Source organism: Atractosteus spatula, chromosome 7 (assembly GCF_055471065.1).
Source record: "Atractosteus spatula isolate fAtrSpa1 chromosome 7, fAtrSpa1.hap1, whole genome shotgun sequence".
In the NCBI taxonomy this organism is placed as follows: domain Eukaryota; kingdom Metazoa; phylum Chordata; class Actinopteri; order Semionotiformes; family Lepisosteidae; genus Atractosteus; species Atractosteus spatula.
Genome location: NC_142712.1, coordinates 56,879,530 through 56,894,030, shown reverse-complemented (window position 1 = coordinate 56,894,030; position 14,501 = coordinate 56,879,530). Strand labels below are relative to the sequence as shown.

At 46.1% G+C, this 14,501-nt stretch overlaps 1 protein-coding gene across 1 annotated transcript; it reads left to right on the top strand.

Moving 5' to 3' along the window:
- Positions 1–630: 630 nt before the first annotated feature.
- LOC148831472 (leucine-rich repeat-containing protein 28-like) lies at positions 631–11,812 on the top strand. Its single transcript, XM_088920027.1, has 5 exons — positions 631–745; positions 1,810–2,068; positions 5,649–5,689; positions 9,790–9,827; positions 11,565–11,812. The coding sequence occupies exons 2-5, from the start codon at positions 1,901–1,903 to the stop codon at positions 11,810–11,812; spliced, it is 495 nt and encodes a 164-aa protein (XP_088776153.1). The 5' UTR covers positions 631–745; positions 1,810–1,900.
- The last annotated feature ends 2,689 nt before the right edge of the window (positions 11,813–14,501 follow it).

Here is a 14,501-nt window from a genome sequence, read left to right as displayed (position 1 = left end):
GACACCGCCATTGACTGTCGTAGAGCAGAGCCAATAGCCGAGAGACTGCAGGCAAGTCTGCCCTCGAAATCCGATCTCAAAGCAGCAACATGCAAGGCTTTTACAACTCATCCTTCGTTATAACTTTTGTGTTGGACCAAAAAGTACTTCAGAATTTTTTTATGCGAGGTCAGATATAATACGTTTAATTCAAACCATTCATTTAAGCAACTTTTAAAAAGGGGAGAAGTTTATTGGCGGATTTCACTGTTACTGATTTTATTCCGATTCCAGTTGTATGTACGTTGTATGTACGTTTTTTTCCCCCCAAATGGACAGTTTGTATATTTCAGTATCACTGTTACAGGGCACATAAAGATCTCACCTTATCATCAAATCTAAAAATACTATGTAAAAAGCTTTTGGTAGGAACAAATCGAAAGACGTAGTTACACGGATATGTATAAACCTTCAACATACAGAAAAACGTGTTATTATGCAATCTATAACGTTGTACAGAATTACAATTGGTGTATATATGTCACCAATTCGATGGCCACGAAACTGACGCGCCGTGTGATAAAAAAAACTACAAGGACCAGAATACCTATCGACAGTTACGCTTACGGTCGCTTGTATTGTACGTTGTTATCCACAGGCCCATCTCGGCGCACTGCCTAATGACGCTCTGGGTTGTTGTCTATTGGACGAATGACAGCTGAAAGGAGGTCAATATGTAATGTAAATAGTCTTTTCCCAAATCCAGGTGAGTTTGCAAACACTTATTGTTAAACTGTAAAAATGGAGAGACTTTACAGGGCTGTAGACCTGCACTTGAATCATCCCCTAATCGGATTCGTTTTCTCCAGTATGAGAAATCGTTGCCAGAATGAGCTAATTCTGAAAGAGCAGTTGTTGATAATTAATGAGCGTTTAACATAAGGCTAAAAACTCGACGTGTTAGTGTTGACAGCAGTGTTATGGTCTGTTTTTAAAAATGTAATGCTGTTTAGAGAAATAGGCTGTGCATTGCGGGATCGCTTCTTTATCCGCGGTGTACTGTCTAGACTTGGGGTGTGGGACCGAATATTAAATACGGGATTCAAATACTGCGCATTCATTTGTTTAGTGATTTAAACACTTAAAATTGTTTTTTTTTTACTGTATTATAAGTAGCAGGAATATATTGGCTGTAATAATATCGGCACAGCATTCCCAATGTGTATTCCCTATGTATTAATGATCTCGATGCACCTGCACTTTGATCACTATACCTGGCGTTTGGAATGAAGCGGCCGCGGTGCGCTTTCAGTTTTCAGAGCCTGTTCCCTGCGGCTCTGTGTGTAGGCAGGGTGAGACACCTCGGCCCAGCCAGGTGCAGGAAAGGGAGAGCAGTCGGACAGGTAGCCTAATGGTTCATGCATTGTTATCCAGAAAGAGGAACTTTTAAAAAAAAAAACCCGAAAACGAAATCTAATTAAGAGTTTTCTGTAAGTAATAATATGAAAGTGAGCAGGTGAGAATGCAGACAGACAGGATACGTTTGGAAGTAATTCACATATATTCATGTAAACATACTGCATGTGGGCTTTAGTTGGAGAGGAAAAAAAAACACAGCACCAGATTCAGCTCTGAGAACAACAAGCTTTCAAATCTGACCTGTAAGCATTTGCATTATGAGTACAAGTCCTTTTTGTGCACAACATAATGCACCGCTTGTGTGCTGACAAGCCATTGCAACTTTAATGGCAACACGGCTGCACAGCGCAGACGCTGCTCTGGGTTTCTGTTTTTAAAAGTCGTGGTGCTTTTCCTCTATCCGTTGCTGAGGCTGCTAGGCCGCGTGGCGAGCGCTCCGTGGGACGACGATGTGACGGGGGGAGAGCCAGGTTCCCCGAGAGGCGAGAGGCCCGCTGCTGCCATGGCCTCAGACCTGCACGAGACGATCTGTATGGCCAAGCAGGAGCGACACAAAAACCTGTTCCTCAACTACAGGAACCTCAGCAAGTTCCCGCTGGAGCTGCTCAAGGACGAGGGCCTGCAGTACCTGGAGAGGCTCTACATGAAGAGGAACTCCTTGACCACTCTGGTAGGCCGGACGTTAACGTCTCTGTTGGTGCTCTATGTAGGGTTTTTTCCCCTATGGAAGCAAATAATGTATGGTGCCAAAATTCAGTTCACATTTGCGAAGGCTACACTGAGCAAGTCAGTGGTCATTAAAGCTCCCTGGGCATTTCTCGATAAGAGCAGGGAGTTATCCCGGTGTCCAGGCCAAATTCCCCCCCTCGGCCTTTACCATGGGCTCCAAATTGTCACCGTGTATGACTGACTTGCACTTGCCCTGCGATGGACTGGTGTCCTGTCCAGGGTGTACCCTGCCTTTGCGCTCGTTGCTTGCCGGGTAGGCTCCGGCTTCCCGCGACACTGTGTGGTATAGAGCGGTTTGGCAAATGACATGACACTGAGCAAGTCAGCTCCTGCACTTTTTACACACAGACTGGCGCAGATGCACAGGTGCTAAGCCGTGTAAGATCTCATTCTCAGCATGGTGTCCGGTTTCTCTCCTCCCCTGATGTGCTCTGCAGTGGAGGATGAATAGTGTCCCTGCCTTCGTGTGGAGCACTGTGGGATGAAAAGAGCTGCGGGAAAGAAAGAATATCTCTTACGTTTTACACTTCACATGTTGGGACTGCTATCCATACAGTACGAGAGACGTACCCCACGCACGTATAAAAATAATTTTATTGACAGTATGAACAGTTATGTACAGCATCGAGCTGGGACTTTCAGAGACAGAGCGGGGAGGCAGTGTAGCCTTGTCCCCCCTTCTCCCTTCGCTAGCTGGGGCACACAGAGCTGTGCCAGCATGCACGCTGGGCTCGGATCGCTGGTGGGTCCTGGCCCGGCTGGTCCCGGTGTCTATAGGGCGCCCTGGGATGCCCCGGTAGCTCACCGAGCCAGTCCGCGCCTTCCAGAGCATGACGCCAGCCATCCAGCCAGCCCGTTTCCCGGCACGACCCGGCAGACTGTCCGCAGCCGGTCCGGTCTTCGCGATCAGCACCCAGTCCTGCGGAACCACCCGACTACCGTCCGCGCGCAAGCCACACGCTACTGCGCAGGCGAGGCGCCTTATAAGACCTCGAGCGCAGCTGCCGTCACAATGACGTCAGCTGAAGACGTCAGCGCCTTGACACGTTAGTAAAACTGGATAGATATTGTAGCGCTCCGGGGTTCACGTAGGTATGCGCCCTCGCCGCTGCCGCCTCAGGTCGGCCCCCCACAGTCGGGGGCTCGAACCCGGGCCTCCGGGTAATGTAAATAGTCTGCGGTCCCTGCTATTCACAGGGAAGGGCGGTGACGTCACTGCGCTGGTAAGCCGGCTCGAACAACCTGCAATGGTGGCTGTATGCGTTACAATATCATGTTCAATAAAAAAAAAACTATTTACAGATGTAAATTTCTAAATGATTTGCAATTCGGTCTGGTAGTGTTTTTTTTTCTGTTCATTTATCTTTTTACGTTTTCTATTTTGGTTGTATTATTTGATGTTCAATAAAAATTTGAAACGAAAAAAAACGCATTTAAAAAATACCTTTGACACGCCACTTGCGACCTCAGCAATAACCTATAAACTTTTATTGTTTCCAAACTTCATGCAAATCACAGAAATTTAAATTTAAATTGTGATACTTTGACCCCCTTCCGTTTTGCAGCGTGTTGACCTGGTGCGAAAATGCGACCTTCCTGATAGACGTCCGAGTACATTGCCCTGCCCGTCACACAGACAGTCGCGGCCCAGTCTGCTTCCTGCAGTAATTCAGGCAGACAAAGCCACTGCTGCTCTGCACGAGGGGTCGCCCCCGGTCTGGTGGTCTCTGCTCCGCGCACCTGAGCCCCCTGATCTCTTCCCACGGCGTGTTTATTTTCACGCCGCACCGCTGGTCTGGCAGCAGTCGGCCTGCCTGGCCTCCAGCAGCAGCTCCCCAGGCCGCTGTCACTCAGCGGACTTACCCGGTGTGAACACGACGCGTCTCGGGCTGTCTGCCTGCCTGCCTTTCTCTTCAGTGTCCCGCACCCGCGGCGGCATCGTGCGGTTTTAGCTGCGTCCTCTGTGACACCTGTACTGGGAGCGCCGTGCCTGAGCCCGACACCCTGCCGGCCAGACGTGGCGCTGCTGAAGCCGAGAAGACGCGGTCTAACCTGGTGTATTACAGGAATGGTGTGCGAGCAACGAAAAAATAATACTCCGCAGCAACGTCGGCTTTGCTTTCCTGCTCAGGAAACACAAATATGACTTGTCTTTAGCTGTATTTGGTCAATGATGCCCGTAGAAGTCGGCTGTAAAAGGCCTGAATCTCAAGCGAGTTTTTTTTTAAGTAAAAAGTTGGCGAAATTGTATGCATTATCAAGAAAATGTGCTGTGGTTCAGTATGAAAATATTTTTTCATTTTTCGTCTTGCATTTAAAGTAACGGACCTGCACAAATCTATAAGAATTTTGTTTTGTTATTGCCTGTAGCCTCGGCACTAGTTGGTGTTATTAGATAGATCCTTGAGGATAGCGATAAGTGGTGGTCCCATCAGACAGCTCCTAAAGGTCAAATGGCTCCGCAATATAATATATACTTACATGTCAGTTTCTGTGCATTTTAATTCAACACAAGATAAGCTAATGGCAAGAATGGGCCGTTTAGCTCAACAGAGGTCGTCATTTTCTTTCTGTACGCTCACAGACTACAGAACAGCATCAGGTGTTGACTCTAGTTTCCCAGTGTCTCTGCCTCTACACGAATCAAACCCAAGACACAGGAGCTGTGGACTAGTACGGTAGTCTGTCCGCTGACCTTATCTGTCAACATCAGACTGTTTATGGACATTTTGTGGTTGTCTTAGTTCTGTCATCCAGCCTGTGGCCACTGGAAGACGGGACCTTTGCAACTGGTTTGAATTGGCCAGCTGTCCGACAGAGGCAGTGAGCGAGACTCGAAACAGGGCAGCGAGTCACAGAACTGTCCGGAGATATCCGGCACACGATGGTTTGTGGGGCTCTAGGCCGTGTCACCGCCAAATCCTTACCTGTTCGCATCAAGTTGCTGAGAAACGATGGTCAGCCAACGCAGGAAACCTCACAGAAGATTGGAAGATGTGATTCTTAATGATGTTTATGATGTTATTATGAGGTTTAATGTGGGCTTTGCTGTTAGCTGACTCTGGGTCTCTCAGCGCCAGGGAGAGTGATTTGGACTGAACTGTGTAATGGAGGAGGTGTGTTGGCGCGGGGAGTTACTAATGTTGAGTTGTGATGTCCTTTTACAGGGCATTCTTACTTACCCCATTCTACAATATGTGGACAAATTCAAGCAACAAGCCCGTCCACTGTTAGTCCAGCTTGACGGACAGAGAGCATGTCTGTGCACAGCCAGGGTTACACAGCGACCTCTGTGCATTTTCATGTCCTCCGTTACATCACAGCCAGCCCTTTCCAATGTGAACTGTGCTTATGACATGGATAAAGCAGATCTAGCAGTGTCCCTACCATATGAACGTGCATGGAGTCATAAATTGATTTTGTTGCTAGAAATATATTTTTATTGGCTCTTGATGTATTTTGCATATGGATTTTGGTGTCAATGATCTTTGTCTCTTCTTTGCCTTGCTTGTATTTTACAGCCAGAAAATCTTGCCCAGAAGCTACCAAATCTCATTGAACTGTGAGTATGCTGTACACATCGCTAAACTGACCCTGAAAAATCATTTCTCTTCGCGAAAATTCAAGTCATGGGACTTGATTTAAAAACAGCTCAAAACCAGCTTTACCAGAATCGTTCTGCCAGCATTTAAATACTCTTTACTGTCCACAGCTGAAACAAGCAAGTCATTCAGTCAGTTCCAAGGGATTTCTTTTTTCCTTAAAAAAGAGGAGTTGGGCTTTACAAGTGTTTTCGTGCTGCGGGTGAGTTTCCCCGATGAGAAATAAATTGTGTTTTAATAAATGTGCCAGCTCTAATTCTGTTTCTAATGCTTCCCCTTCAACAGAGAGTGTGTAGTGAACGCCAGGCCAGAGTGCAGAAGTATTCATAATTAGAGTCATAAATAATTCAAAAGTATTTTATTTCATTTTAACACTTGAATAAAAATCCTCATCGATGTGGAGTGTGATGGAGCAGGGCAGGACAGTGAATGGTCTGAAAACACTTATGTTGCATATTGTTCCATTAAAGTTGCTTGGGTAGCTGAATTTGTTTTATAGGATTCAGTCCATTGGCCAGGAGTGTGAAAGTACACACGTTGCTGTATATTTGTCCTCCACTGAAAGTAGCAGTCCTCTTCAATGGAGACATTTAAAAAGTGCTTTCTCCAGCGAGGTGGAAATCTTATTAGTGTGATCATCGTATTTCATCATTCGGTGGCATTCCAAGGTCCCTGTGTTTCTCGGAATGGCCATGGCTTCGGCCGGTGTTTTTGTTTTTCCGGGGGTGTTTTCCTCCGGGAGAAGCGGTGGCTCGACGAGAGACCCGTTCTCCTGACTCGGAGGCCGAGGTTGGAATCTCCTGCTTTTATTCCTGGTCGGGAAGCCCAGGCGGAGAGGTGCCGCTGGGCGGGGGGAGAGCGCGGGCGTCGAGACGAGACGCGCCGAGAGGACGCCAAAGGCAGGCGGGGGGGTGAAATCTCATTCCTGCCCAGTCAGCTCGGAGGTTCCTGCAGCACCTGAGTATGGCTGAACCAGTAGGGGGCACTCTTCCCTCTGCGGTCAGTAGCTCCACAGGGGACACAGTGCAGCAGGAAGCTGTCATTTGGATGAGTCATCGCGCCAAATATAAACATCCCATTCTACTGCTCCTCATAGTCAGGGTGTTCATCCCAGTGTCTCCACTGAATCACATTGCCTCGTTCTGTTTTTTCCTCTCAATGGAAACGGTGAAGCGGTCTCTCGCCTCTTCGCCCGGACCGCTGTGTGGTTGAGCCTCGGTTGAAGAGCGAATGAGCCGGCACACGGGCCGCACTTCACCTGTGGACAAGATGGACCCGCCTGTGCAGAGGGGGTCCACTGGGATGAAACGTGCTACACCGATGGCACGGAATTTGTCAGTTACAGTCATGATTTCACCTGGAACTGCAGGAAATGAGTATTTGCTTATTTGCATTTGGGCTCACTTGGAGATATAAAAAACAATTGGGTAGGGAAAGTTCCTACATAGATCTCCCTGATGATTATTTGTCAGGTTACGCCAGGTGTAATCAAGTGAAAACAAATCCTGTCTTAATTAGGAACCAGTTCACACATCATTAAGACCCCTAAATGAAACTTGAAATGATCGCTTTGTGAGGAGCTCCTTTTCTCTCTCACCAGGTGAATTGGGTTTGTGTGTTTCTTCCCACAGGGGTCTGATTAATACAGACTCTTGCAGCTGGTGCTGAATTTTAAGTGCCCATCACCTCAATCAGTATTACTATAAGCCCTTCCAGGAACTGTTAAGTAATTGAATAATTGTTCTGTGAAGTTATAATTACAGCACCCTATCCTTAAACCTGCCCTTTGCTGAACCCATGTGTAGAGAGAGAACAGTGGAGACTTTTTTACGTGTAAAAGAAAATGTGTTTAATCAACTAGGAGAAAATGCATAATGCTGCTCACAACCCTGGTGTAAACCTAGGACAGCTTTGAATTATTTATTTCCTTGCTTAGATCAGGGTTGGGCAGGTCTGGAACTTGCGGGTTTGTGTCGTTGCAATGAACAGCAGATTATAATCCTAAATACAGATGCTGCTTCTTAAGGTGTATACACACTGGAAATAACATAAAAGTGTTTGTAGTATGATGGAAGTATCCATGCCAGAGGCAAGCCTGTCTCTGAGTTATTTTTGTCTTGTGACTGGAAAACTGACCAATCATAAGCAAATTTAAACTCTTCTGACACACCTCAACATCAAATACCAGACCGCAAGGGGGAGATGTTGACATTTCTTAAATTTAGAAGATTAAGTTAAATTATACTGTATATTACAAGTGTATTAAGTGTAAGTGTATTACAAGTACTATGTAATATTGTGCAGCGTTGCAGAAAATCATGAGGTATCTGACAGTGAAATCTTATTCATATTAAATTGGGACACCTGTCATGATTTTCAATATGATCAGCACTGTTCGGTATTTTGTGTTGAAGACACTTAATGAAATAAAGCTGGTTATTATTATTATTATTATGATTATTATTATTATTATTATTATTATTGCTACTACAGCTTCTTATAGATAATATGTCTGTTGACATGGATAAGATAATTAAGTACTCTCAAACATTCTTTGAGATCATGATTTTCATAATACGTTTGTAGCAGTATATACTGTTTCTACGTTTTTTGCGCTACTGTTGTGCAGCTCTGCTGGAAACAAGGCCTGTGTGGTAGGCTGGAACCTGTAGGAATACACAGGCAGGGTACAGGGATTCTGTGCATTTTTTAAAAATTGTTTCTGAGTCGCATCTAGTGTGGTCTGACATTCTGCAACTCCACTTGCATCTGCCCGGTGAGTCGCATCTTGTCCTCGTTTAGGTAATGAGGATGAGGTGTGACCATCGCGGTTCCGACGGGCTCGTGCCCTCGCTGCTCCACCCCGCTGGTTCGTCCCGCAACACCTGGGGCGCGAACCCGGGTCTCCGGCATAACGCAACAGGGAACCAGCCGAGTGAGCCCAGGCGGCTGAGGTCCCTGCTACGCGATGACATCACCGTGTCCAAACTAGCTCCGCCACAGAGGGGTGGGATGAGGAGCAGAGATCTTGATTATTCTCATGACCTTGATTCACGGCGAGGGTCACAGCAGCCCCCCCCTGCCCATCCCGGAAGCACTGAGTTGCAGAATTGTACCCTGGATGAGGCGCCCCCACTTCCTCACGGGGTCTGCACCCTAACGCCCGTACAGCGACGCTTCACAGACTTCGGGCAACCAAGCGGTCATGTTCTGGGAGGAAACCAGAAACCAGAAACCTCCTAGAAAGGCTGCACAAACGCAGGGAGAACATGCACACACCACACAGAAGGTATCCCAGTCTGAAACCGAACTTGGGACCCCTGATCTGTGAGGCAGCAGTGCTAAGCACCACACCACTGTCCCTTGTGTGTGGGTCGCTTGCTGTTACAGATATTTGTGTAGAATAGTGTGTAAAGTGTTAAAGTATTACAGACACATCTGGTGCCTCAGATATAAAGATAGCTGGTGGTATTGTATGCACGACTGCCCTTGTTCTGCACTCTATTCCTAGAGGGATTGAAGCAGTGGAGCTTGAGGTATTGTTTGTGGGTGTGCATAGTGACTGTGATCCATTAGGTGTCACTAGAGAATTGCTCACAACATCTTTTGTTCAGGCCTCTGGCTTGTCTAGACTTGTTCATCAGTGCTGCTGATGCTGTTTTGATGGATTAATTTGCAGTAACATGTAGTGCGGTCTATGGATTCCTGGCACTGGTTCCTCATCTTCACAAAGTTGCACAGGTACACTCTTAATAAACTTGGTCTCACCTCCCACAGCAGTGGTGTCTTGATTTCAGTTGCAGAGCTAGAGATGCAAGAGATACTGTAAGAGGCTAATAAAATGCTGATTTGGGTCACAATGACTTTGGGGGGAGCTCAACTGAGCAACATGTTTATGCACCACTCCTAGATTACAGTATCTGTTATTTCTGTGCGATGCATGTGATATATAAAATATAATGATTTGCCTATTGAATCCACCTATTTATTTAATCAAAGATTATTTTTCATGTTGGCATTTGTTTACAATTCTCAGTTTTGTTTCTTTCTTTTTTTAAAGGTATCTCCGTTCCAACAACATTGTCATCATTCCAGAAGGTAATTCTTTATGTAGTTTGTTACATATCGCACAATCTGCTTGCATTGCAGTTCAAGTTAAATTGATATGGGTGGTACATTGTAGCTCAAAATGTGTTTGGAAATACAGAGGAAATTCAGGTTACCTAGATTGACAGTATTCTGGTTAAGATATGGAATTTCCTCTTCTTTCAATTAGACGGGGATAACTGGAAGGTAGGTGTTATCCAGGTATCCAGGTGATCCAGGTGGGACACTGGATCCTGGTACAGTACTTCACCTGCACTGGCTCAGTGAAATGCCCTGCTGTGGGCTTTTTCCTTTATTAATTTTCTATCAATAATTTTTCCGCTAATGATTCATTGAAAGTTATTGCAGTTCTTGGCCTATAACTTGGCATTAGCGAGAGAAGCATGACCTTTGATCCAAAAATGAAACAGCTTCCTCCTCAATGTTGGAGGAGAACGCCGAGGACATCAGGAAGCTGTTACTGGTGTGGTTTTGGTAACTTGTGCCCATAGGCTTAATAAATTCTTGTGGTATCTGTGGTACTGAAGTTAAGTCACTTGTAACATAGAAATGTTTTGGGTTGGGAGTACAGCATTTAGGAAACAACTGGAGAAGAGGCCCGCGGGACACTGCAGCTCTCAGACCTCACAAAGCTGGCTGAGCCATGTGCTGGCCTCTCCGGCAGCAGATCTCAGAACGAGCCTGTGGTAGACCCATGTAAGATAACCTTGATCTAGCAGGGGGACTGTGTGATGTTTATCGGATGTTTACTTTTCCTGTTGTAATTGTACAGCGACAGTAGAAAGCTCTGAGTGTGTGTTACATTTGTGATCTCTGAAATATCAGAGCTCGAGAATCGGAATCTGGCCGTAACCAGCCAGGGCACTTTGTCTGCAGATACAGAGGGGTTTATTATTGGGCTAATATTTGTAGTTTTGCATACACCCATTGTAGAATTCTAGTAAGATTGGTAAGCATGCCTGTTCTTCATTGGCCAGTTATCAGGGAGATAAGGGAATTTTTATCTATATTACTTCTTAAGCTACCTTGCTTTGAGATTTTGTTTTTTAGCTCTTTGCATGCATGGTCTACAGTATATGTAAGTTTAAAAAATAACCAAGAAGCTTTTGTCTTGCAGATGTTTAGCAGTGGCAGTGAAGTTAGAATATCTTGTTCCTGAAATGGTGTGAAGATGCTCAGGGTGTTGCACACAATTTTAGTTTCGCCTGATCCCAGCTGGTCGATATCATGCTCTAAGACGTTCTAGCATGTTTTATGGTCCTGTCCCTGGTAATAACAGTGTCCTTACCTACTGGGTCTGAGCTTTTCTCACAGTCGGTTGCTTTTTTGAAGACAGAAGCAAGCCCTTACTACTCCCTGTTAATGGACCTTAGAGAGAGTAGATGCTGTTTGACAAGGATTTTCACTGACTGATCTCGCAGTGTTTACTGAGGCCGTGTGTATGATCAACACTCACACAGTGAATCAGATCATCTGGAGTTTTGAGTGTAATGTTCTGTATTTAATATCGGGGTGATTAATGATGACTAAACTTTGGTTTGATTGTAGGTCTATGTTGATGGAGATGAATTGGGGGGGTATTAAATGCTGATTATTTCAGAGGTGGTGCACATGAGAGAGTTGTGAGTGTGTTGTAAGCCATCCTATGGGATATAGGGGCCACGAGAGAAGGAAAAGGACATGGCCAACCGCTTGACTGTTAGTAACGTCAGTGTTCCTTGTGTCTAGCTATCGGAAGCCTGGCCAAGCTGCAGTCCCTGGACCTGAGCGACAATGCCTTGCAGGTCCTGTGCCCAGAGCTCGGCCGCCTGCGCTCCCTGCGACACCTGCGCCTGGCAAACAATCAGCTGAGGTCCCTTCCCCCAGGTACGCTGTGCTCCAGTGCTGCGCTCATCCGAAACCAGTTACTCGCACGCGGAGCCTCCATCTGCTGTCCCTTCCTCCTCCTCCTCTTCCTCCTCTTCTTCGCCTTCTGACTCTGCATATGGCGCCTTCTCTCCGTCTGGGCGCTTGACTGGGCTGTGAGCTGGGGAACGGTAGAATACTTTTTCTCCATCCAGCATTTTCTATGCAGTCCCAAAAAAAATCCAGAAACATCATCAAACATTAAAGTACTAATTTATTTTTCAAAAGGTGACCAACTGGTCTATTTAAAGCCGTACTAAAGACATTTTTCAAACTCGTGCAATGTGCACCTTGTTTGCTGGCCTTCCTAAGGTAGCTTATTATAGCTCTTGAGGGTGGCTGTTTCCTATTGACTCTGGCAGTACATACAAAAGCTGTTTATTTGTTTGTTTGTCTCGCGGGTTTTGGCAGTGAGCACGGGACCCAGTTTGGCCCTAGTCCCTGCTATGCTTCTATTTTTAAGCCTGAGTGGCTCTTAAAGAACTTGGCTGGTCTGGCTCAGGCCCTTAGTTAATGAATCTTGAGCAGGCCCTTCTTCTCCTTTGGCAACATCCTTTGCCTCGCTTTCTGGTTTCCTAATTTAGTAACGGGGAATAAAAATATCCACTAACGAATCAGGTTTGGTATGTCAGGCAGGCATCCAGGGAGAGCAGTGTTGTTTTTGTAGCAGGCACCCCAGGGAGATAGGGGGAACACACACACACACACACACACACACACACACACACAGCCATGATGTGGACTTCATACATCTGTGATCACTTCAGAATTTCTCTGCACCAGTGTAAGTTTATCCTCCCTTTTCACATTAAAAATAGTTCTAGAAGAAAAGAGCTGTTTCACACTTTCTTTATCTCTGCAGCTAAGGCAGAAGTCAATTTCAGTTCGCTGGCGGGTTCTTCTCCTGGTGTGAGGGCCAGGTGGTGGGCGTTGTCTCTGGGTGGCCGTGGACTGCAGGGAAATGTTCTGCTTCAAGGCTCTTTCTTTCTAGCCAGTTGTGCTGGAAAGAGTCAAAGAGGGTCATAGATGGCCCGGAAAGGTTCAGGGAGGATCAGAGAGGGTCTGATAGGGCCAGAGATGGCCCGGAGAGGGTCAGAGAGGGTCGGATAGGGCCAGAGATGGCTCGGAGAGGGCCGGAGAGGGCCGGAGAGGGTTGGAGAGAGCCCAGCTGTGATGCAGCTTGTGTCTGTACATTGGGAATGGACATGAAGCCCCTCCAGGAGAGTCCCTTGATCTCTGCTTTAGCTGGAAGGGAGCTTTCGGGGGCACGATTGCCCACTGTGACTCTGAGCCGAAGCTGCAAGACAGAGGAAGCGGCGGGCAGACTCCCCCAGCAGTGCGCTAAGAGGAGCTCAGTGTGTGTCGCCTGATCTCTCCGAGCCGCCGAGTTGAAAAGGTAGCCGTGGGGGACGGGGATGGGGGGGTGGGGGGGGGGTGCTTGATTGTGAGCCGCAGGATCTCCAGTGTGTGAGAAACTGCTGCAGTTTCTAAACAGATGAAGCTCCAGCTGTCTATCCAAGACTCTCCTTTGAAGGTCTTCCCGTTCTTTCTCTTTTAACTGCCCAATATGCATGAGAACTCTTAAAGTCTTCCTGCACAATGGGTAAGTGCCCTCTGTTCTTACCGCTGGTCTGCCAAGAAGTTCCCTCATGCACTGGGGTGCACTCACGTTTCACCTTGTGGACTACGCTACAGAACGGGGCCTTCATGATCTTAACCTTGCACTCCCCCGCCAAATCAGTGTACTGCAGCACTGTTCCTTTTCCCCACTTCGGTCCTAGTTTCAGGTGATTTGTCTTTAGATTATTTATTGCACTCAGAATGCAGCCACCATTACACCAACCCCTTGCAATTCGAAAAACAGCACAATATTGCATGCTGGGCCTGAACCGTGCACACCATTTATTGTGTGTGTGTTCCCAAGCGAAATGAACTGTCTTCCAATTAGAAACAATGTCCAGCTCTGTTTCGTTTAATTAAATTATTAATCCCGTAAACCTATGAAAGGTTACAGCCAAGAGGAGGCCATTCAGCCTGTCTTACTGATTTGGTTGCCATATTATTGATTATCTTATTGATCCAGGCTTCCAATCCAGCAGTTTCTTGAAGGATCCCAGAAAGATAACCGGAACATTGTGGCTGGGGGAAAAGTCATTGTTTTCATTGGCAAATCCACTTTTCAGGATGGGCTTTCTTGCTCTTGCCACTTTAATAGCTCAGGGTGTGAAGGACTTAAGGCTTTTCAGCAACCAGGCTAAAAGTGTAAAAGTGATCTCGAAAACTTTCATGAAAGTATGACCTCAATAGCTCTGTTTCCCATGACAGTGTTGCTCTACCTGAGCAGCAGGTGTTTTGTATTTTTTTGCACATAAAGTGACTTCAGAAAGCCCCCGCTTGGCTGTGGCTTTTGTGTGACATTAACCACAGTCACTTCTTTGATCATGTGAGCTCTGAAGAACAGAAGGCCTAACACATGCAAAGTGCAGTTTAGAGCAAACTTAAATTAATATAATAAGATATTTCAAATGGATAGTGGTAAACATCACTTGAAAATCTAAAGAGTTGCACAAGTTAAAGTTGCTATTTTCAATACTTTTGTTGTTTGGGGAAAAAAATGACAATGATTTTATTGAAGCTGATGCCCCTGGCTTGCTTCATGAAATCACTTGATGAGACTGCTAGAAATCAAACGAGTTAGGCAGATCGAATGGGCTCCGACTTTGTAACCTTTCTTATGTTCTTACATTCATCAGAAGCATT

Coding starts and splice junctions, on each gene's coding strand:
- LOC148831472 (XM_088920027.1), top strand. CDS start 1,901: ATGGCCTCAGACCTGCACGAGACGATCTGTATGGCCAAGCAGGAGCGA. Junction 2,069..5,648: donor GGAACTCCTTGACCACTCTG/GTAGGCCGGACG, acceptor TGTATTTTACAG/CCAGAAAATCTTGCCCAGAA. Junction 9,828..11,564: donor CATTGTCATCATTCCAGAAG/GTAATTCTTTAT, acceptor CCTTGTGTCTAG/CTATCGGAAGCCTGGCCAAG.